Below are 25,699 nucleotides of genomic sequence, written 5' to 3' on the forward strand. Positions count from 1 at the left end.
TCAACCACTACTTCAATTGTGTATCACAGTAACACCAATCCATTGCCAACCCATCCTCCAATATAAGTCTATAACTGTACGAGTAGTGATATTTGTACAACTCTTTAGAACAACTTTATTGACAACTTTGTTTTTCTTTCATTTGATTGGTCAAAAACAATAGAGAGAAAAAGGAAGAGAGAGAATAAAAACATGATGTGAGTATGAGAGAGAAAGTTGTCAAAAAATTGTTAGAAAATGGTTGTACAAATATCATTTCTCTAACCGTAAATATCCAGGGTTTTGGGATATTTTTATAAAGAAAAAGGGGTTGGGGACTTTTTGTAAAGAAGATAACTTGTACAGTAATTTTTAAATATTTTTATAAAGAAAAAATTTAACCTTTTTTTTTCTTATCAAAAATTTAAAAGTAAAAGAAATTATAGCATGAAACCCTTTAAAAACTGTCCAAATGACCTAAAATTAACTGGACATGGGCGTCGATTTTCATGAGATGAAATGAAAGTGAATAGAAACAAGACAAAGAATTGAGACAAAGAGGTCTATTTGGATAATTTTTCCACATATCCTCCTGGCCAAATCACAAACCTTCCAAGTCTTGCAAAATATAAAATCCAACTACTATTTACAAGGACTAACATGCAATCACAGGTAAGATTTTTTCATGAATTGCTTTGTAACAACCAAGACTGCAAAGGGGAAGCTTTGACTTGGAATCCCGATACTTGTAAGCATTAGTGCAGTTTGGACCTGCACACTTTTCTCTTGGGGGAGGATAACTGAAACAATTCATGACATAATCATTACAGAAATGAAGTTTCCAAAGCATATCAAGTACTAAAAATGTTTAGAAGAAAATCAAGGATAACAAGATTAGAAGATTAAAACTCTACAGTGCGAGATTAAGATGTGAAGATGTACCTGTTAGACATTGTTTGGAAGATACTTGGTAGACCAATATCATCAGAAAAAGTTACTACGGTTCCATTGGGACCCATAGTCCATCGAACAGTGTTTGATGCTAGATTGAAGGGTTTGCTAGATTTTTCCTGCACAACCAACATGTTAGAACTTTAAAGTTGAAACAATATAGGAAGAAGGTTGGTCGTAAACTGTATCAAGACCTTGGCTATTTCATCCCTTTGCTTATTCATCTTTTCCTCTTTCTTCTTCCTAGCAGGATCTTGACCAAGTATCTTCTTAATGGCTGCTTCCTACATAAACACAATGTGAGAGCTCATTTATTAACATCGTTGTCTAGAACTTGTATGTTGCATTGCATCCCAATGTTATACTACAAACTTTAATTCTAAAACTAAGATGATCAGAGGAGTCACGTTCAAACCTCGGCCTCCCTAGCTGCCTTCTCAGCTTGAATTTTTCGTCTCTTTGCAGCCTCAGCTTTCTTGATTAGCTGTTCCTCTGACAACTTGCTCTTTTTATCTTAATATCAACAAAGAAAATATGATTCAACAAATATTCCTAGAGATATGCATACAATGTCATATCAGATCTAAGATAATAATAATTATTTAATAAAATTGAGTCAACACCTCATACTGAGTTACGAAACAAGGTGGGGAGGACCCGGGGGGTGCTTCGCATTACATTCTTCATAAGTTTATTTTCTTTAATTAGATTATTCTATAGAAAAGAATTTGTGTTAGCACTTTCAATCAATATTTGATGGCCCACTTACATTAGTTGTACACAAATAAAATTGTGAGATCTATAAGGTAATTATGATGATCTTAAGAAGAATTACTCGGCTAACATTATCTTTTAAAGTTTTTTGCTTCCATTATTAATTTAAAATTTGTATATACCATTAAAAGTAATATGCACTACATAAGATACAATCTATTGTTGTATATCTACTAAATCCAAGTAAAAGTAATCACTGATATAATAGCAACAACAAGCCATTAACCTATAGGTGAGATCCATATAGGTAGGTTGGTTACATGGATCAGTCAAATTACTGTAAAATCCCAACATGCACGAGCCTATTAGGTCCAACATGAGACCATTTACCTCTAAATCTCTTCTAATGGCTTTGACCTATAGTTTTTCTTAATCTCTCTCTACCTAAAATTATGAGAAAATTCTCCAGCTAGTATTTTCCTCATCAGCGTTAAGCTGTTTCTATAGGTCCTCGTAACTTGCTAAATCCACTTAAGAAAATATTCTAACCATGTTCCCTACTATAAAAGCTACACCAATTTTATCTATAATAATTGTATTTTTAATCACATCTTCTCTTGGATAACTATAACCACTAGTCCATTGCACCATTGAGATCTTTGTGACACTGAATTTATTTTCTTCTTGGCTTTTTACTATCAAACATTCAGTTTCATACAACATTTTGGGTATTATAGATATGCAATAAAATTTTGCTTTAAGCTTTAGCAGTATTTTCTGTTGATTTAACATTCGAAGTTCGAAGCATTCGCCTATTTCATCCATCCCACTCAAAGGTTAATATCTCCCTCTATCTCCTAGTCACTTCGTATGGAATCAAGGCACTTAAAACACAAGACTTGTAATATTGTAAGTTTTCCTTTGCTAAACTTGCACTTTGTATACTCGATTTAACTTATGGTAGGGGCGGCGAAAATCTTGCATTTTCTTGTTGCTGTATCTCTAACTTTTCATTTATCTCTTATCTTAATACTCTAAATACGACTTAAAATGATAAAGCAAATAAAATAAGATCAAGGAAAAAAAAAATCTAACTTTGAGATAATGTGGAAACCAAACCACCTGAGATGTCAATAATGCTTGCAACTGGCCCAGATAGCACATCTTTGAAAGACTCAACTGAACAATTATGATTATTGCGGGTGGAATGCTTTCTTGGTACAAGTAAACCAACAGATTCCCTCTTTGGCTTCTTCCCTTCTAATATTGATTCATCACTTGATGTAGGGTCTTCTTGCATATAGTCCCGATCCTCATAGTTCTTTCCTGATGCATCTTTACAAACACCACGCATTGTTGTGCCTCCTTGATTATCCTTATGGCGACTAACTCCTCTTTTTGATGCATTGATTTTTTCAAGAAAATGAAGTTCTGCATCATCATCTTCATCGCTACACCCCACATCCATGGCACATCTCTCAATAACTCGCTTGCTCTTACGGGCATGTTGTTCAGTTGCCTTTCTTTTATGTGAATGATTCTCAGCAGCATGACTATGATCAGTTCTTGAGAGCTTAACCAATTTGTCCCCATGGCCTCTCTTTTTATCATAAGAGCGGGCATCATTATCTGCATTGTCCTGCATGCATTGATAACCGATAGATGAGAAGCTTTAGAAGTTAATACCAATTTATCTGAAGGAAATATAGTTGCATTATTATATATGGCGTAAACTTCTTGAGATTGAATATTTGAAGTTGAGGGTGCTATCAATACACGATTGAAATTCAAATGGGTCCCACTAAATTTATATGGTATGTACATGATTTCGTGGGACACGATGAAATTTCAACAATTAGATATAGAGTATGTTGCTAGCATAACTTTACAGAGTTATACAAAGGACACCAATAGAAGCTCTTGCAAATACTGATTTCAGCTACCGAAAATTGAAGAACCATAATTTCAATTTGCAATATTATTCAATTCATCCAAGTGCATGTTTGGTTCAGTGGTGACAAAAATTGATATTAAATGAATTGGTTTTAGTTGAAAGTGAGTTGAATGCAAAGTGGTCTATGTTCGGATACGTCCTTGTAAAAATGGGTAAAAAATCACATTTGAAGTCAAAAGCTACAAAATCAAATTCTATGCAAAATCAAATTCTAATTAGCATCACCCAAACATGTCAAAATCAATTCTACACCTCTAGAATCAATTTTTTCTATTGTCTCCACCAGACGTGGAACCAAACATACACTTAATTCATAATGAGAATCTTTAATGAAAACAATTAATTCACAAGATGAATCAATTGAAATATTATTATTACCTTAGCATTGCGAGGATCGGAAGAAGGCTTGGTATGAATAGTATGAGTAACACCTCCAAATTTGAGTTTAAGCTTCTTGAGCTTATTTTCAGTTTTTAATCCATCAGAAACAACAATTGTATCTTTCACATTCTTCTCATTGTGAGCATGTGATGATAACAACCCAAAGTAATGCTGAAATATTGCATCACAATTAACCCTAGGTTTTCGTGGCACATCACTTCTTTTTCTCTGCATAATGGATTCAATCGCAAATCTATATACACAAAATATTTTTCCATTAATCAAAATTTCTTTAGTAATTAGTACTATGGTATATTGCAGAAAAATCAACTTACGAAATTAGGTTATATATGAGAAAGAAAAAAGTAATAATTATCAAGAATATAAAAGACAGATATAAAATACGAAAAGGAAAACCTGGACATCGTGGCTGTTTGTGGTGGGTTTCCTTGCTACGGTGTTTTCCGGTTAAGTTTTGATTTTCCGGCGAGTCCAGTAGGACTGCGACTTGTTTGTGATACAAAGAGGGCAATGAAGCAGCACTTGCATTTTATCTTGTTTGATTTCATGGAACTAATATGAGTGAGTTTTGTTGTTAGGGTTTTAATCGTCGTTAAATTCCGTTTATTTTTCTCAGTACATATGCTTTGTTATTTCTTTTCGGTTTTTTTTTTTTATTATTGAAAATGAAAAAAAATACAACTACACCAACATTAAACTCACGGGTAATAGTCACTTTGGTCCCTGAAATTGTAATGAGTAGTCAAAACAGTATCAAAACTTCAAAGTAGTCCCTGATTGTGCATTTTGTTAGTCAAAATAGTCCTTAATGTTAAAATATTTCATTAATATTGTCAGATTAGTCATCCAATATACTTACTTATTGTCATATTAGTCCTTATAAGTACATGTTTATTGTCATTTTAGTCCCTATATGAAAAGAGTTATTGTGAACATTGAGAGGTTATTTTAGTGTCAATGACTATTTTGACTAACAAAATGCACAATCAGAGACTATTTTGAAATTTTGATACAATGAAGGACTAAAATGACTAATCATTACATATTCAGGGGCTAAAGTGACTATTACCCCTTAAACTCATATATGAATTTAATTTGTATTGATCGTTTACACATACATTCAAAAATGAATTGTTACATTAGTTATCCTATTTAAGAGTTTAGTTATCCTATTTAAGAGTTTAACGGTGGTGAATTGTCAATCCAAAACAGTTTTGCGCACACAATCAATTAAAATATTTTGAATTGTCACGTTTGACCTACATAAATAAAAGAGTAAATTACACTCACCTCCCCTCAAAGATGTTTGAATTACACTACCCTCCCCTCTTATGTTAAAATATACACTTCTCTCCCATCTTATTCAAAACATATTCGAAAATATTTCACTCACCTCCCTTTCAGAGAAGCTTGAATTACATTCTCCTCCCCTTTCATGTTAAAATCTACGCTTTAGTCCCTCAATTTTTTTTATTTCTAATAATCTAACACACTTAAAAAAAATAGCATTGCAGGTTCATTTTAATATAATCAAATTTTGAATACATATCTTTCACTATTTTTTATTCACAATTTCATTAACATATAGTTTCAAACCCTATTATAAAATATGAAACAACCCAAAATAAAATTAAAATATGTGAAAAAATACTAAAGTCGATTAAGTATGGTTATTTAAAAGTGAATTTTATACTCTAAATTATAAAATTAATAACAAAATATTTAAATTTAATTGTTATTGACATTTAGATTATAAAGAAACGGATTTATATTTTTTAAATGGTGATTCAAAATTAATATATATTATACAAATATTTATTTATGTTAAAATAGATTAAAGTGTAGTCCATATTTAATTATTAAGGGAGGGGGTTGTAATTCAAGCATCTTATAGGGGAAGGGAGTGTAAATTTTACTTTTCAAGGGAGGGGAGTGTATATTTTAAAATAAGAGGGGAGGGGAGTGTAATTCAGGTATCTTTGAGTGGAGGGGAGTGTAATTTACTCTAAATAAAATCATTAATTGATGTGCAAAATTGTTTTGGACCGTCAATCCGCCATCATTAAACTCATTTATGAATTGATGTTGCAATATATCATATATCATTAGATTCATTTGTAAAATAATTAAACATTGACTTTGCATAAAAGTAAAATTTTATTTATATATAATTAAACTCATTTATTAATTGATGTTGCAATATATCATATATCATTAGATTCATTTGTAAAATAATTAAACATTGACTTTGCATAAAAGTAAAATTTTATTTATATATAAAAGTGTACATGGTTGGAGGGTAACTTTTTTTCTTCTATTTTTAGATGTCGTTTAAACTATTTTATTATTTTTATAATAGGATTGTTTAAATTAAAAATTACAATCCTTTCTTTCTCGGTTAATCATGTTGATCTTCAACAAATTGGTATGGAAATTCTTAGCATCTCAAAAAGTTTGATACTCCATCAAACAAAGTATGCTACTGAGATAATAGGAAATTCAACACAATGGATTGCAATTCAGCAATCACACCAGCTGAAGTTACTGTGAGAGGTGAAGGGATATTGTTGATCCAACACTCCTCAGACAACTCACAAGATCATTGAGTTACATATGCTAAAGCAGGTCGGACATAAGCAACTTTGTGGGCGTCGTGAGTAGGTTTATGAAAAATCTGTTGAAGTCGAATTTTCTAGCTCCAAAGATAATTTTGATGTACCTAAAAGGTACACTGCACTACGACATGTTGAGATTAATAATTCAAACTATGTTTGTTTAGTGTATATAGAGTTAGTTATTTAGTCGTGTTCAAAACTATGTTTTTCATATACTAGTTGGTTAGATAAACATATTACTTGTAGCACGAGTAACTACACTAGAAGTGGTATAAATGTATCATTTAAAGTGCAATTCAATACAAGTCTTTCCCATTTAATCCTCTCCATCTCAATTACAATCCTCTCTCTCCCAATCAATCATATATGTCCCCAACAATATGAACATGAGTATCGATGTAGGAGTAGTTAAAAGTGACCACCGATATTTTTTTCTTACAACACCAATATGTTTTAAAGAGTAATACGTAAATAAAACCTTTAGTGTCAAAATTGATAGAGCTGAATATGTAGATATTACATACTCCATCCGTTTCAAAATGAGTGTCGTTTTAGCCAAAAAAAATTGTTTCAAAATGAATGTCGCTTTCAGTTTCCAATGCAATAATAACTTTTTCTTTTCAATTGTACCCTTCAATTAATACTATGTTACACTACTTCCAAAGGATTGTTTTTTCTTTAATGAAAAACAAACCAATAGTTGATTAGGATAATTTGGTAAAATTGCTATGACATTTGACTACTTTATTCCATTCCTTAATTTGTGTGCAATTGGCTAAAGCGACGCTCATTTTGAAACGGAGGGAGTATTAAATATGTAATGAAAAAAAAATCCAACGATTTGAAAATAGTAAAAAAAAAAAATTGTGGTGGTGTATAAGGTTTGAATCCCTAACTTTGCATATATTATGCATTGTCTTTACCAACTGAGCTAAACTCACAAGATTGAAAATAGTAAATTTATTAAAAGTAAAAGTGTCATGTCTTCATCAATAAATAAATAATATAACGATGATATAAAAGTTGATTATCAATTTCACTAGATCAGCATCGTCCTAAAATTAAAAGGTTTACAATTTAAAATTTCAGAGACTCACAGTGTAAAATGAACAGGGCGGTTGAGAGAACAATTGGATGAATTGGGATGAAGGGCTATATAAAACCAAATGACATATTTAATGACTTTTTTTTTGTTACAAAGCGAAACAGAGACAAAAGGAAGAAGACAGAAAGAAGAAAAAAAAAAACTAAAGAACTAGCGCCTCATGAAGAGGGTTCTCATAGTGTCCGTCCTGAGAAGAGGGAGCAAATCCCTCTAGAGGAGAAGTATGAATTATAAACTCAGCATTTGTTGAAGCTCCCAACTTAACTATAAAATCTGCACATTGATTGCCTTCTCTAAGGGTATAATGAATAGAGAAATTTCGAGTAGCCAAAAGGTCCTTAATATCCTGAATAAAAACAACATAGACGTGGAACTCAATAGAAGTCCATTGATTCATATTATTACTTGGTTATTAATTATTTATTCTAATTTTTTCAAGCAATGTAAATGAAAATAATAATTTCTAAGCTTGTCAATAGATTTTTGTGTTTTTTATTTTTCATCTCAAACCTCTTGTTTTTAAAACAAAGGAGCTCCAATAATCTAATAATTGTTATAGTCAATATTTAAACTCCCGTTCTCTTAAATAATTTGTCCTTTATCATAGATCATCAATCACTTTTTCTTTTTAACGCAAAGGTCATCGATCACTTAAATGCAGATATAATAAAACTAAAACAAACGAAAAATATCTTCTTTTTTAAGGGAAACAAAAAATACCACGGGCATACAATTAAATATTTGAAGACCGATTATGCTTGAGATCTAGATTTATTCATTCTTTACGGTGTTTCAAACCATTCTCAAAATTTCAATTTTATATCAAATTTACCAAACTCATTTCATATTCTTTCTTTTTAGAAAAACTAACTACAAAATATAAATTAAAACTTAATGATCAAATAAAAACAAATTATAACAATAATTTATACATTGAATATCAATGTTGAGTTCAAGGATACTCTTGCGTAAAAAAAGGGTAAGGATACCCTCCTTTTTTTAAAAAGAAACCCTGAATTATTTTACCAAGATTGAGTGAATACCCAAAGTTCTAGAAGTGGTAACATAACTGAGCCTTTGCACAAAAAAAAGTCTCAGTAATGAAACTCTAATGTATTTTCTACCTTTTAAGATTACTGTTATTTCTTTACATTAAGATTGTTCAAGTTTTCCCCAGACAAAATTGGCTGGCCCATCAATAAGACTTTTCCTTCAATACACACCTTACCTTCCGATACAATGGTGGTAAGAAAGGCAGCAGCTCTATTGTCCTCACTGGTTGCTTAGGAGTCTTTTCCTCTTCTTTGGACACTATGGTGTTTCTTCCTGTTATATTATGCTGTCTGACTTGGTCTCAAAATGGATGGCTCTTCACAAATCGCCAATTGAAATGTATTAGTGTGTTTAATGTTTTCATTGCGATTCCAGTCCCTCTCTGTTTATACAACTGAAGGGCACCCTTGCATGTGCCTCTACGATTAATAATTATTCACACTTGTATGCACGAGTGATTTCCCACGAAATTGAATCATCCGGCAAAAGGTCATACGTCACACAGCCTTCCGGCTTACAATTCACCAATGCAACCATAAAAGTTTCATTTTCTAACGACGAGGGATACATCAATTGTTCTTCCTGAAACAAAATAACTACACTGTGAAACAAACAAACATGTTTAATAGTAATGTTATTCAGGCATTGTTTATGTTCAAAATTTGCAATTTCTTCCATGCACATGCATCAGAATTCAAAGTATACCAACCTATTACTCGCCAGTAATTTTTAAAAAAAAGAAAAAGATAGGTTTCTAAAACTTAGAAAAAAGAGTCCTACAATAGCAATTATGGTCATCAAAACAACTAATACTAAGTTTGGTTTAATATAGAAAAAATAGCAAACGTGCATGTGACCTCAAAGAGCTTCAATAGAGTGAAAATATAAAGATCCCCATTTGATTTTACATAGATGGGTTCAGCATATTATAAAGATTCCCTCTTGTTATTGAGTATTGATCACAATCAGGATGATCCTCCTTCACCTGATAATCCTCCTTCGCTTAATGTTAGAAATCCTCCTGAACTTGTAGGCCTCCTACCTAGTTTGGTTAGCTTGTTGACAGCTTATCTTATCTCTGATCTAGTTTAGCTTGTTAGATCTTAAGTTTTAGTTAGTTGGGATTCTGTTGAGATCTAGAATTTCCAATATATACTATCTCTTCCCTCTTTGTAATTTTGATGAATGAAATTCAGTTGCATATTTAGTAAACACTTTGTTCTTGATAGTTATTACTAAAGGTCGCCTCCAGACAGGTCACAGGACCATATTAGATCGACCCCCAAAGATAGCATATGTTTTCTATTTCTTGTGATGGAAGACTTTTTGGGTGTTGGTAATATAATTCATTTTAGTCTGTTAAAAAAAAAATGTTTTCCATTTCACCGATGGTTTGGTGGTTCGCCCACTTGGTAATAAGTGGGTGCTCTCGCCTTCCCTTCCCCCAAAGAAGTGTTTGTACATAATTGTGCAACAAGCTTCTCTTTGCATACATCATGTGCATAAAAATACAACTTTTACCTCCAAGAAACAATTGGTATCAAATATAAGTTATTACCTCGGGAAGGTCATAAAACTCCTCAGGAGATATCTGCAACAAATCCATAGCAGTTTGACCAGTGCACCATGCTAAAGCTTTCGTACTCTTATCTGCAAGGGTAATTTTCAAATGGAAAGTGCGTACAACCTCTGCATCAGAAATTATATGACAGAAACTGCATTCCACAAAACCACCGGGTTTCTTGTTGACAAAGTGACCACAGAGGGAATGCGAAAATCTTGTATTCACGTAATAATATTCATTCGGAACAAGCCAGACTCGGCAAACCTGCAACAATATCAAGCAAGAAAAATGATCAGAATTTGTAGATAAATGATAACAATAAAACGGTTATACAGTAAAAGGGGAAAAAAAGCAAAATATCAAAGAGCAGTCACTTGCAATAGTTTGAGTTAAAGGGGCCTGCAGTCTGTGTAAATTTGCTTTACACTGGCAACCAATAAGAACTCACTATTTTGCCACTTCATATAAACAATTTCAAAATATATTTAAAGGAGTGGGATTACATAGAAGAATAATAAACAATGCATGGATTAAACTCCGATAATTTATGAAATAAGCATTGAATAGTATATTAAGATTTTAATTCATAAATACTTTTTTAAGTACGCCACATAGTAATAATTGAAACAAATTAAAAAGGTCAAATACATATTCAAATTATACAAAAACATAATTCTTACTTGAGCGTAGCTAGTCTGGTTAGAAATATCAGAGAGTTTGAACAGTTTATGAAGGCAAGATGAGTTGATCAACGCAGGTAAACAACTGAGATTGATGAACGAAGCCCCAGTACCATTCTCAAACCATGCTAATTCCAGACTGTCAAGTAAAAAAACGCATTAAACTATAAATCAGAGAAAACAGATTGAGCAGACACCAGGCCATTATAAACAACATTTTGAAAGATAAAAAAAATAGTATTGAATGATCCAGTCAATTTTACACCATACTTTTTTACAATTATCTTTTTTCTTAGGTGATTGCTGGTTATATGCATCAGGTAAGAATGTGCTCACCGTTTTTGACGTTTGGAAGCAGTGCATTTCAACCCAGATATAAATACTGTGTGACCAAGACTCACTCTTCCCAATGACCTGAGACATGTTATATAATCATATGAATGAGAGGATACTAAAATGAATATTTGGAAAAACATTAGGGAAACATGCTGAAGAATTTCATTCTTACAATCATAAGTTTTTCGCTTATTTCTTTCAAAATTCTTTACACTTTCTTTTATTCTTTTCTCAGTCTCAATTAGTTTAGGAATATCAGAAAATATTATACGGTCAATATTTCCAACTACCTGTGTAGCCTTGTGATTTATTGCAATCTATTTTTTCCATCTCGTGTTTATTTTTTCAATAAGCTGAAAATTTATTTGAGAAGAAAAAGTAAATTAAGATTGGGGGACTAGGCCAAAACCCAATGAAACAAAAAAGAAAACAAAATCAATCTGTGTTGTTCGTTTTAAGAATTTAAAAAAGATAAGTGTTGATTTTTCACAAACATTCAACGAAACTCCTTTATTTTTCCATAAAATATCAATGTAAATTAGTTTTTGATTAAAATGTAAGAGTAGTGTAAGAACATATTTACACTTATGACATATATGATTAAATATTTATTTTTTCTTAAAAATTCCATGTTTAAGACTACCCAGCCAGCATCCGTGTACCCAATACTTCTTAAGCACATCTGAAAGTTAATACAATACAAGTAATGCCTGAAATCATTACCATAATCTGGTAAAATGAAGCTTTGCCCTAATTTCTCCGCTAGTATCAGCAATTCTTAAAGAAAAAACAGTTGCTTGGTTATTATCTTCTTTGCTAATGTCTGCAACAACACCATAGAGGCTGATGCCAGTCATCTTATCACGAAGGTCAGCCACAAATGACTGCAAAACTTCACATAAGTAATGAGGTTAACTAATCAACCATAAGGATTGAAAATTAGCATTTTTAAGGAGTGTACGCAGGATAATAGTAGTAAAATCATATACAGCCATATGATTGGCATTGCTTATGCAAATTCATCAACCAAACAACATAATAGCATGAACGAAGACATCAATGTTGGACAAGTTTATGTGTATAAATTTGCAAAACTGAGATGCTTATAGGAGTAGGTTCAGGAAAAAACACGCAGGCAAAGCAGGTGTACGATTAGGCAATCTTACAAGCTTGTATAACTTATGTTCGTACAGGTTGTCTTTGAACTCAAACTAAGACATAATCATAAGTCATAACATCAGCTGTTGTCTGACTTCCAACTAGCATATATATCTTTCTAACATAAATAAAGTAACTTAAATGCGAGATAGCTATTGCGAATGATAAAATAGAAATAAGAAACAAATCTATCATTTCATTTTACTTTATTTTGGAGAGTGGTAGAGGGTAAACTCACCCGCAGAGGGTAATTGCTGAAATCAACGGTACCCTGAGAATCACAAGGCAAGCTCACTTGAGAGAACCTGGGACCCTGAGTGGGATTACACGAACCCATTTGCCTTGAACCTTGATGGCGGTTTGGTGTCAATGATACACATACCTAATCAACAGAGCTGCTTAGTATTTTCTCTCCATATGACAATTACTATAGTAATGTCATACAAAAATCCATTAAGTCACCTGTTCTTCATGTTGAATGTAAGGCACCAAATATAATTGTGTTGCACTTCCATATTCAAGGCAAAATTCCTCGCTTGTTTGAATATCACACTCTACAGAACTTGCAATGTATGGTTTGTCCAGGGCAAGCATGCTTCCTACTCTGTAACCCAACAAAATGGTGAATGTTATCCACATAAAAGAAAAGAATGACTCATCTTCATAAGTTTGACAATGTGAAAATTCACCTGAAAAGATTGGCAAGGAGAATCTGCTCTCCCCACAAGAAAAATTTTAATGTGACGCCATCACCATCAACAAGAGTGATCTGTTTTCTTTGTGAGGTCCCAAAATTCCCTCGAACTTCCGCAGATTCAATGTTTTCAATCCTGTAATCAATAAAAGAAACTAGTGAGGGTATGCTTCCTTGTAAAAGGGGAAAAAATATCATAATTCAAGGTTATGGATCATGTTGATGAATTCATATATAGAGGAACATTGATGAACTAGTAAATTATTTAAACCGCATAGTTACACTTAAGTATCTTTATAAACAGCAAAATGGTGCCTGAAATAATTTTAATTACACAATGCTCAGTAAATTTACAATATGCTCAAGAACAAAGTCATGTAGCATATAGCCATATACAACGTTCGTTCCAAGTAGTTTACCTGGCATACAGGGAATACGAAACCCCTTTGTTAACTGCATCCAAAGAAATTGAAGAGAAGGAGTCGGAACAAAACTGAGCTCCTAGCAGCATTGCATCATCATCCTGATTCTACAATATTAAAGAAAACAAAAGGCTTATTTTTATGAAAACTGGATCCAAAACTAATATAGGTGCAGTACAAAGCTAGTCTTCAGACGCAGAGACTCGATTCAGAACTTGAATTTCTAGCATATGAAACTTCGATGCTTAAATTTTAAGACGGCAATACCACATAAGAAACTGATATTTACCTCATCCAATAGAATCACAAGATATTCTGTTGGCAAAAGACGTGGATGACCAGAACTTTCAGTGGCAGTTCGGAGGTAGCAGCCTGTGAGCAAAACCTCCCTCCCTTTCTTCAGAATTCCACTTGGCAGGCCTGCCAAGTCATAGAATCTGCTGGACAAAATATGATATTTTTAACCTTGAATGGAATTGCCAATAAGACTGGAAACTATTCATTTCAAATCACATGCTATGCGGATGATTCTGTGCATGTATTTTACGACCTTTTAAAAAAACACGTGCATTTATTGTAAATACTTCTTTTAAAGTAATTCATTGGTAAATTAAGCATTACCAATCATCAGTAAAGTCAGTGGATACTTCGCACCATTGATATTGTTACAAAAAAAAAAAAAAAAGTTAAGCATCTCCAAGAAATGTTCATTCAATCATCAAAATGAAGTACTTCACTGATCACCACAATTGTCAGTTAGAATATCTCAAAAGTATTTCGAATAAAGAATGCACTCAACAAAATGAAGTACTTAACTGTAAGTATTTCTAGGTTTTCATATTTTCACCAGCAATACAAACAAGCCACGTGCAGTTGGCAAGGCCAAAATATTTTATTCTTTTAATCATAAAATTTACAAATTGACTTTGACCTTGAGAGATTTAACAATGCATACTACAATTACCTGCGGTGTAGATAGAGATCTATGATATTAGAGCTCCAATAATCCCCTAATGTAAGCATGTGGATGTTTGTGCCTGCAGAAAAAAAGCAGCAGTTTACAGTAATCACATTGACAGCTAGAGAAGCATAATAAATAGTTCATCTGTAACAAAGACTAGGGGTGGGAATAGGTTAAGCCAAACAAAGCTTTGCTTGGAAAAATGTTCTGTCAAAAAAGTTCAAGTATTAAGGCTAATATCACTGGCTTTTCTTTTGGTCTAACCTGATCTTTTTGAAAGTCTAGTTTGGTCTATTAGGGGTAAAAACTTGTAGATAAGGTAAGCCTAATTTATTTATTATGACATAATTTTATTTAAGGTATAACCTAATTTTTAAAAAGTATGAGTGACATGACAATCGACTACATAGGTTAACTTAAGTAAATTTATAGGCTTAAGTCTTCATGTAGGTCATCATGCTTAAATTATTAAAAATGTCAACAAGCATATGATTTTTAGACAATCTAAAAAACAATAATTACTTAATGAAACTGGCATAAACCTGATGTATCTAAGCTAAAGACCATTGTCGGCAATCTAGCCTGGTAACCGAGACAACAGCCAATCCTTATCCTAGCAACTGGGATAAGTAACACGATGGCCTCAATCAGAACAACTAATTATTTAAAATCTAATTTAGAGTGCGGTATTTTTTACTTATTTCTCCTAAACCAAATCACTTTCTAGTGCACTAAAAATGGGGTAAAATATCAAAACAGATGTTAATTAAAAATAATTTGATAGAACTGTGACTCAATGGTAGGCCGTATAAGTGCTACAAACAAACCTTTGCCGTGGCCCATGGGAATGTGGCATGTTTTGAACCTCCTCCACACAGTTGACAATGTTAAATGAACATTCAACATGCTTATTCTACTTAATATACGAAAAATGCCAACACAATTTGATGGGAATACATCAATTGCAATGTAGAACATCCATGTTTTTTTACAATATAATAAACTAAAACAAGAAAATGCTTTGATTTCAATGTACCTGGAAGTACACAAGCATCAATAATAACAGCTTCCAAAACACTATTCAAAGCAATGAATTTCTTCTCATAAATGGAATCAATAGTAACCGTGTTTGGAAGCTTTATCCTCCGATTCTTTTTCTTGAGGCTGTTAATCAATTCAAGTCTCTTCTTTGGTACAGCAACTCTACGTTGCTCACTCCACGCCTTCAAAAAACAAAATCATCACTCAAAACCCTAATTAAACTCAAAACCTCATCACAATAACATCAAAACAACCCCAACAACTAAATTAACCTACCTAATTCCAAATTAGATCAACCTAACCAACTACAAATCACTAATTAAGGAATTTTATCGTCTAACCTAACTAACTGGTGAAAGTAATTGTTGTAACTAACTATTACATCTAATCTAATAATAAATACCTGAGAAAGTTCAGAGAGCAAAATCGCGGGAGTAACGCCGCTTGAATAAGCAATGCAAGTCTTAAGAATGCGAGATACAATCCAACTCCAACCATAACCAGATGTATCCAAATCATCACGATTAGAATCGTCATCTAGCGACAATAGCTCGGATCTTGCTTGGTCGACGAAATTGAGAAAAGGATCTTCTTCCACTTTCTGTTGTTCTTCTACGTCCATTTGGGTGTCTTCAACTATCTCTGTATTCACTTCCATTTTCGTTCGATTCAGACGTGAATTTGTGATAGTGGTGAATATGGCGGCTTTTTTACAATTGAAAATGAAAATGTGCCTTTTGGAAATAGGTATTACGCTTTTTGGCGGGAAATAAAGGGCTGGGCTAACATAACACCTTTTGGGGCCCAAATATAGTATACATGACAAATATAGAATTTATTTTTCCACCCTACTCATTTCTATGCGCACTCTAAATTTCTCATTTTGCTCTCGTTCGAATTATATAATCTGAAATATTTTTTCACTATTTTAGATTATGTAATATGAATCCTGTAAAAAGTTAGAAATCATCTACTATGTGATGCAAAGATTGCACAACAGTTTTGTGCATAGTATGAATGGTCAACAATGAAATCATGACATCATACATGTTAAGCATATGAAAATAAGACATGAAAAGGAGAAAATGAGTTAGAGTGAATAATCGTAAAGAATGAGTGGCTATTTATAAGCAAACAAGTGGTGATTGTAATGACAAACAATGTAAGTTTGAATATGTGCTCAAACCCGGTAAAAAATGCATGAAACATTTATGAAATCAACCAACCTTGTTTAGCAAACCACCGTCTACAATCCGAATGTTTTTCAGGTTTTATAATCTAAAAATCATGCTTAGAGTCCGTTCAAATTATATAATCTGAAACACACAAAAATTATGTATTTCTTAATTTTATGGGTTTCTTGAACTTCGAAGAAGGGCTTTTTTCAACAGCAACAAAAAACAATTTGAGTTTTTTTATGGAATTATTTTTATAAGAAGATGACATGAAATTGTGGATGAAGAAAATGAAAGTTGATTAATGAACCAATCTAAAAATTTTATATTTAATTTGAGCAAAAATGATAAAGATTATTCCTATATTTTAATTTGGGATTACTTATTTTCGATAAAAATCAATGAAAAATAATAATTTATTGATTTGAACTTGACATCTCCACATTTAACAATCATGTTGGTGACTTTTTCCTTAAAAAAAATCATGGTGACTTTTGAAACAAAGTTAAACAGAATATACATCATCTGGTTATTATTATAGGCGAAAATTAATATTTTAAATTCATTTATTAAATGATGTATGTAATTTATAACAAAAACCATATACCGTGTACATCATTGATTGAATAGATCTAAAATGTTAATTTTTGCTTATAATAATGATCAGATGTGTATATAAGGAAAAAAAGGACTATGACGTGCAAGTTTAGAGATTTAAAAGACCAAGATAAGAACATTGAAAAACCGATCCAAATAAAATATCAAACTTAAAGATATCATTTGTAATTTATCAAATAAGACTATGACGTGCAAGTTTAGAAACTTTGTGTTGGATTCCATGAAGGTTGTTGATTACTTTAGGACGATTAGCGGTGATATAATTGAGTTAATGTATGTTCGTAAGTAGTTGTTCCAAATTACATTTCCAAGCTTTATGTTAAATTTAGACGGAAACAGATTAATGGGATCATTCACACATTAGCGAAGGTAACCGCATTTTATGGAAGCTCCAATATTTTTACCATTGTACCGTCGTGTATTTGTACTTTGAAAGCAAATTTAATGAATTAAGTTTGTCTCCCTCAAACAAACAAAAGTGTAATTTTATCTAGTTGTTATTTTAACAGAAAAATTGTTTTATTTTGAAATAAAATTTGATCATAAAGACAAGGGAAAACTACAATTACGAGATAGTCATACATAAGCACAAATATTTAGGCGTACACACATAAATAAATAAATAAAAATTAAAAAATAAATAAAATAGTACAACAATTAATATCTCTTTAATCCTTTTCTTTTTAATTTTTTTAATTTTATGTGTGTGTCTAATATATATAATATGAGAAATGATATTTTGACAACCAATTTTCAACAACTTTTGTGACAACTCTCTTTCATACTCTCATTATACTTTTATTCTCTCTCTTCATTTTTCTCTCTCTATTGTTATTGTCCAATAAGAATGGAGGAAAAAGGTTGTCCCTAAAAAGTTGTTGAAAATTGGATGTCAAAATATCATTCCTCATATAATATTTAGTGTTGTGTCTAACCAAATATTTATCCTACAATTACATCTTACAAGGTTTATTCAAATGACATTGACACCTTAATAGTTTTTTTTTTTTAAACAACACCTTAATAGTTTTAAAACTTAAACTTATCTTCATCAGTTTTTCATCAAATAGACAAGAGAAATGATATTTGTACAACCACTTTATTACAACTTTTTGACAACTTTCTCTCTCATACTCACATTATATTCTTATTCTCTCTCTTCATTTTTCTCTCTCTATTGTTTTGGATCAATGAGAAGAGAACAAATTAAAGTTGTCAACAAAGTTGCACCAAATGGATGTACATATATCACTACTCAATAGACAAACATCTTCCATCACTTTTACCGTTGTTAATCTTCGGTAAACTTTCATTTCTAGAGTTCTCCGTTGTGTAAGAGGGATTCTTGAATTTCCGGTAAGATGATAAAAAGAAATGGAAAATCACATGCCACAATTGTTGAATCTATCTATAATTGATAGTTAATTTACTAATATCATCAACCAAATATAAATATTAGTTATGAGGAATACTCCCTCCGTCCCGGAATATCTGACCTATTTACTAAAAAAAAGTGTCCCAAAATAACCGAGTCATTTCAATTTTCAATACAACTTTCATTATTCTCAATACAATATAACTCTAATTAATACTACTTTCATTATTCCCAATTCAATATATTCCACTTTCCCTTTATTTATATATTTTTCTTAATCTGTGTGAAAAACCAACCTGACTCAGATATTTCGGGTGGGAGTGAGTATCAGAGAGCAAAAAGTAATACAAAGGATGAAAGTTTGTAAAGTTACGGAATTTTTTTTGGCATTGAAACAAAGTCGAATTCAAACAAAAACTATCAACGAAGCAATTATTATTTTCTCCATAGATATTTGAATCATAATAGGTCAAATCTGATTATATTGACAAAACAAGACTCAATACAGTGGTTGATTGATACTCTTGATTTGTCATATTCACGTTGTAAATGATTGTCAAACAAATAACATGGCGACCACAGAAAAGGGTTGTGCATATCTCTGAAACTAACTTAAATTGTCTAAAGAAGGGAACAACACGATATAAATAGAAATCCATTCGTATATCAAAACAAATATAAATCAACGTAATTTTTTTTCTTTTTGACAAATCATCATTTGGCACTATTTTGTCTCTACAACATAAATCCATTCATATTAAATAAAGGGTCGGGGCACTAGTTAAAAAAACGAAAGAAGATAAATTTTACATTGAAGACAATATTTTCTACTCCCTTCGTCCCGTTTTATCTGAGGCAGTTTGGTTTTTCACACAGATTAAGAAAAATGTATAAATAAAGGGGAAAATGGAATATATTGTATTGGGAATGATGAAAGTTGTATTGAAAATTGAAATGACTCAGTTATTTTGGGACATTTTTTTTTAGAAAATGTGTCAGATATTCCGGGACGGAGGGAGTAATTTTTTTACATCACTTGTTTTCTTAGCCGGTGCTCGAGACATTGGTTAACATTTTTCATGCAATTTATTTTAGGCTTAAATGTGTAAATAGTCATTGCACTTTTATCACTTTTTGGTATTAGTCCCTACATTTTTTTTTGTAGGCTTAAATGTGTAAATAGTCCCTGCATTGTCATCACTTTTTGGTATTAGTCCCTACACTTTTTTTGTTTGGTTTAAGTCACTGCACTTTGTAAAAAAATTAGATTTAGTCTTTACCGATAGTCAACTGTTAAAAAAACGAGAAGGATAACAGAATGCCACGTGGCATGCGATTATTGGGCAACGTGGCACTACAAGTGGTTTTACAGAGTTCATTAAAAATCAAATAAACAAAAAGCTTTAATTTTTTTAATATTTTAATACTCCCTCCGTCCCATATTACTTGACCTATTTAGAATATTTGCACTATTCATGTAACATGCTTTGACTCTATTTTTCTACTAATATATAAAAACAAAATATAACATATAAGATGTTGTTAGATTCGTCTCGATTAATATTTTCAAAATATCAAATTTTCGTAATTTTTTCTACTAGATTATTAAAGAAATTTAAGTTTAAAATTGTGCATTGGCATACGTGACGGAGTCAACTAGGTCAAGTAATATGGAACGGAGGGAGTAATTAGTAAAAATTACCAACCAACTTCATCCCGTGAATCCACCATCAGTCCATCACCACACAACCTCATCTCCTTCTTCTTGTTTTGCTTTATCATCAACACCCAATTCATTTTCTTTATCTTAGATTCTTTAAAAACTCAACAACCCAAAAATACAAACAACAACAATATTAAACCCAGAAATTCACCAATGAATCAATCACCATCCAAAATCCTATTATTAATATAGGTTCATAAGGCCTCGAAATCACAGAAGGGGTCCGAAAATTCAGAAGAAATAAAAATAAAAAATGAATCAAAATCCAATAACATATTTGGGTTGTGGGAATAAGAAAATCTGAAAGAGAATATCGAAGAGTTGACGAAGATGATGAATGCGGCATCAATTTTGAAGATTGGGAGTGACGATGGATTTGGAAAATGGAGATTGGGTGTGAGTGAGAACTTGTTGTGGAAGAAGAATTGGAGCTGATACGTTTTGGAAGCTCCCGTAGAAGTTTGTTTGTCTTTTTTTTTTTCCAGAATTAATTGTTTTTATGCAAATTAATTACTTAATACTATTAATAATTATAAAATTATAACTAAAACCACTTGATAGTGCCACGTCGCCCAATAATCACATGCCACGTGGCATTCTGTTATCCTTCTTTTTTTTTTAACAGTTGACTAACGGTATGGACTAAATCCAATTTTTTTACAAAGTGCAGAACTTAAACCAAACAAAAAAAATGTTAGGACTAATACCAAAAAGTGATAAAAGTGCGGGGACTATTTACATATTTAAGCCTTTATTTTATCCATAATACGTTACCAATGTGTATGGGCGGCCATGGTAGTGGTTTGGTTTGTCCTTAAAATGAAGTGGAAAAAAAATGAAAAATGATTACAGGCTTAGACGCCAGAAGGAGAAATAAAAACATATTTATGCACTGAGAGGAGAGCCACATAAAGAATAAATTTGCAGAGTGGTCAGTGATAGAAGCAAGAGTTTGAAATAGACAAGTCATTGAAAGTCTAGGTGAATTATTCAGGCGCGTTTGGGTTGTGTCTACTCTAAAAAACTAAAGTTGCTGCGGTTTAAGTATTATTTTATTTATGATTATGATAGTGATATCTGCAACGAACTGACACTAAAAAGGACACAGTAATCATAAGTTCAATGACTATAACAGGATCGACCATTGTGATTTACTCCCTCCGTCCCTTAATGTAACCCCCCTTGTATTTTTCACATTTCTTAAGAAAAGTTGTCAGTGTAATTAATGTGTCTGTTTTGTGTATTAATATTACCAAATTATCCTTTGTTTATATGTGTATTAAATTTGACTATTCATATTTTAAGACAAGTTAATAGTATTAATTAGGGGTATGTTTAGGAAAAAAGTAATAAATGCTTCTAGTAATTTAAAAAGAGGGTTATATTTAGGAGAAATGATATTTTGACAACCACTTTTTGACAACTTTTGGACAACTTTCTCTCTCATACTCACATGATGTTGTTATCCTCTCTTTTCCTTTTTCTCTCTCCATTGTTTTTGACCAATAAGAATTGAGAAAAACAAGGTTGTCAACAAAGTTGTCATCAAATGGATGTCAAAATATCATTACTCTATATTTAGAGACAAAAATAAAATCAAACGGATGGTTACGTTGAGGGACGGAGGGAGTAAATATATTCCTTACTTCTTTATTGCCAATTTTGTGACAGTGGCAGCTTCTTCATGTCACGTGGTTTGTTTCTTCAACTTCAACAATGGTTAGGTTACGACTTTGCTTCCTCATCAAACTGAATCAATCAAAGTAAAGTGATCATAACCAGATCATAGCATCACTCAGCCACATAAACAAAACTATAGGCTACTATCTATAGGCTCTAGCTCAATCACTTTTATGCCATGCATAAAATGGCATTCAATGTAAAACAAAACACACATGTCAATATTTGATTCTCTCCTAATAAAAATTAAGTTTTTTTTTCTTTGGTATAAAAGAGGGTCAAAATTTCAAATGGAAAATGAATGAATCAACCAAATATTCATGGCGGAACCTTTCAATAGTACAATTTAAAGAATCTAGAGATAAACTTAAGTTATTTAATTAATCAGCACAATGATTGTCCATTAACTAAGTATGACAAAATTGAACACACAAATCCAAAACTAAAATATTGTGAATACGTTGCATTAATGTGGAAATCATCCCACTAAACTCGTAGTTATTTGTAAATATATTAATCATAACTTTAGAGTCACTTTCTAAAATGAGTCGTAGAATACGTTAATTTCAAATCATATCCAAGCGATCAAGTCTAGGTACATGTCCCACAATTCAACATTACACACACCAATCTTTCTACTACACACACCAATCTTTCCAATGTAGCCCTTAATCTATCTCTCATCCGAGTTATGTAAAAGGCTGTCACCGCCTTGAAGACTCTCTGCCCCCCTTTACAAGCACCACCACTCTAAGGTTATTAATTTAGAATTTTATATTGAAAATTTTGTTTTGAAGATACAAGTCAAACTATTATCAAAGTGATGATTACATTATTTATCTATGCAAAAATGACCTCTTTTGATTCCTTAAACAATGTCATTAAGACACTTATTAACATTTTCCTTGATTTTAAATGAGTTGATTATACAAAAATGCTCAATACCGTGAGGGGATACATCTCGAACGTATCACGGTTGATTTTCATTGGCTAGTCAAGCTTTGACCTACCCCATATTTTCCTTAAATTCCGAAAATGCAAGTTTTCCCTTGCTTTGCAAACACAACAAGTCGACATCGTGAAATTTCACTAAGGAAATATTCGGAATGCATAGCAACACTCTTGATTATATCTAAAAGTAACCTGAAGGAAAAAATATTTGTATTTGGATACATTTATGTAAAAGTGAGATAAACAATAAATTCAAGTGCAAAAATAAATTCTAGAATAAAAAACTACAAATTTTGGCTTCGAGTAGAATGAATTCTAAAAACAAAATTAATTTTACTAGAATAACCAAACATGTCAAAATATTATACACCTCTAAAATCAATTTTGACCCATCCAAAATGGAACCAAACATACACTTTTGTTTAATGACAAATAGATATATTATAATAGAAAAAGAACGCAATTATACAAAGTTTGAGGATCATCAACATTGACCAAAAACAACCCCCCCCCCCCCCCCCCCCCCTAAAAAAAAAAAAACCACCAAAAACACCTTGAGAAAAGTAAAACAACGACTACATAAAACAAAACGGAAAACCTCCATTTCTCCTAGTCATAAAACAAAGGAGGAAGAAACACACAATTGTCTAGCAAATTTAATAAAATTAAAACCACGTGTGAAATACTAATTTGTGTCCTTATGACACACATTGAGAAACTAAACAAAATTATTTTTTAGAAAATTGTGTATTTAATGTCTAAAAAATTTAAAGGTTTATCTTTTCTATAAAAAATTTATTTATTGATACATCGACTAAAAATGCTTAACCATTCTCTAAAAAAAAAGGCTTAACCATTCCCCATCTTTATGCACATGATAAACTAAAATGTTGAATAGGCTGGAAAAACAAATAAAAATCATTAATCATCTTTATGAAATAGAAGCTTTAAAATGTATATGAGGCATCAACTAAAACCCTATCTCGTTTTCCCCACCCGCCCACTTTATATATATATATATATATATATATATATATATATGGGGGTTTGCTAGGATACACCCACTAGATTTTATTAAGGTGTGTTTTAGCAAAAATATAACTAAAAAGTTGTTAAATACACCTTAAGGTGAATGTTGGTAAAACACACCCTCTAAAAAATAAGTGGGTGTATGTTAGCAACTCCTATAGGCATTTGCTAGGATACACCCACTTATTTTTTAGAAGGTGTGTTTTAACAAGTTATAACTAAAAAGTAGTTAAATACACCTTAAGGTGTATCTTGCTAAAACACTCCCACATAAAAACTAGTGGGTGTGTTCTAGCAAATCCCTATATATATATATATATATATATATATATATATATATATATATATATATATATATATATATATATATATTTTGGGTCAAGTAGTTTAAAGAGTATTCACCTTTAACATGAATTTAAGATGAATAAGTGAAATGTTTAGAATTTAAACCACGACTCTAACATATATTATGGGCTTAAATATGTTATTCGTCCCTGCAAATAGGGGTCGCTTACAATTTCATCCCTGCAATTGCTAATCCTTTTTTTTTTGCCCCTGCAAAGTTTAATCAGTTAAAAATTCGTCCCTTGACCAAGTTAATGACTGCCACGTCATCAAATTAACAAAATGGCATGGGAATTGACGAAAATACCCCTGGCTTATTTTTTTTTGTTTTTTTCCTTCAAAAAAAAATTCAGTTTTTTCCCGATTTTTTTTTACGATTTTTTCCCGAAAATTTTTCAGTTTTAATTTTAACAGTTTTTTCCGATTTTTTTTTTTACTTTTAATTATTTTTTTCAGATTTTTTTAATTTTAAAAAGAATTTTCAAAATTTTGAAATTTTTTTTTTTGAAGGAAAAACAAAAATTAGCCCAGGGGTATTTTCGTCAATTCCCATGCCATTATGGTAATTTTGATGACGTGGCAGTCATTAACTGGGTCAAGGGACGAATTTTTAACTGATTAAACATTGCAGGGGCAAAAAAAGGATTAGCGATTGCAGGGACGAAATTTTAAGCGACCCCTATTTGCAGGGACGAATAACATATTTAAGCCTATATTATGTAATGTCTATATCAACTGAGTTAAGCTCACAAGAACATTATCTATCTATTTTAAATTATTGTTTAATTTTAAAAATCCAGAAAGTATATCAACTATTTTGACAAGGTGAAAATCGTACTGTATGGGGTGCATCAATTATGTACCTTTAAAAAGGTCAAAGTGTCCTTATCAAATTTAGTAAATTTTAAAAGGCTTAATTGCAGTTTTAGCCCCCTAACTTTCTCAAAGTTGCGATTTTGGCCCCTTAAGAAAAAAAACTATAAAACCGCCCCCTAAGTTTTGTAATTGTGGCAGTTTTGGCCACAAGGCCAATTTTGACTCGGTCCACGCTGACGTGGCACCCTAAGTGAGGTGCCACGTGTCATTTTTTTGTCTTGGAGGGCCAAAACTGCTATAGTTGCAAAACTTAGGGGGCGGTTTTGTAGTTTTTTTTTCTTAAGGTGCCAAAATCGCA

The 25,699-nt window shown here is 31.8% G+C and overlaps 2 protein-coding genes across 3 annotated transcripts; both read right to left on the bottom strand.

Annotated features, from left to right (window-relative positions):
- Positions 1-527: 527 nt before the first annotated feature.
- LOC146902693 (PAPA-1-like family protein / zinc finger (HIT type) family protein) lies at positions 528-4,563 on the bottom strand. The gene is made up of 7 exons (XM_085732559.1): positions 4,397-4,563; positions 3,977-4,232; positions 2,767-3,283; positions 1,346-1,443; positions 1,125-1,214; positions 922-1,049; positions 528-779 (listed from the first exon to the last, which is right to left on the bottom strand). Exons 1-7 carry the CDS (start codon positions 4,402-4,404, stop codon positions 635-637), a joined length of 1,242 nt encoding a protein of 413 aa, XP_085588685.1. The 5' UTR covers positions 4,405-4,563; the 3' UTR covers positions 528-634.
- Positions 4,564-8,600: 4,037 nt separating this feature from the next.
- LOC146902694 (Nucleic acid-binding proteins superfamily) lies at positions 8,601-16,383 on the bottom strand. 2 transcript variants are annotated; one of them, XM_085732561.1, is made up of 13 exons: positions 16,033-16,383; positions 15,625-15,811; positions 14,592-14,664; positions 13,917-14,064; positions 13,625-13,734; positions 13,201-13,341; positions 12,974-13,115; positions 12,750-12,893; positions 12,077-12,237; positions 11,354-11,431; positions 11,018-11,156; positions 10,332-10,601; positions 8,601-9,355 (listed from the first exon to the last, which is right to left on the bottom strand). In XM_085732561.1, exons 1-13 carry the CDS (start codon positions 16,285-16,287, stop codon positions 9,206-9,208), a joined length of 1,998 nt encoding a protein of 665 aa, XP_085588687.1. In that variant the 5' UTR covers positions 16,288-16,383; the 3' UTR covers positions 8,601-9,205. The 2 variants fall into 2 exon arrangements, with proteins under 2 accessions (XP_085588687.1, XP_085588686.1); XM_085732560.1 differs by having other exon boundaries at positions 13,917-14,067.
- Between the last annotated feature and the right edge of the window lie 9,316 nt (positions 16,384-25,699).

The sequence above is a fragment of the Medicago sativa genome, chromosome 8, assembly GCF_051527215.1.
Source record: "Medicago sativa cultivar Bolivia chromosome 8, Bolivia_mono, whole genome shotgun sequence".
NCBI classification, from domain to species: Eukaryota; Viridiplantae; Streptophyta; class Magnoliopsida; order Fabales; family Fabaceae; genus Medicago; species Medicago sativa.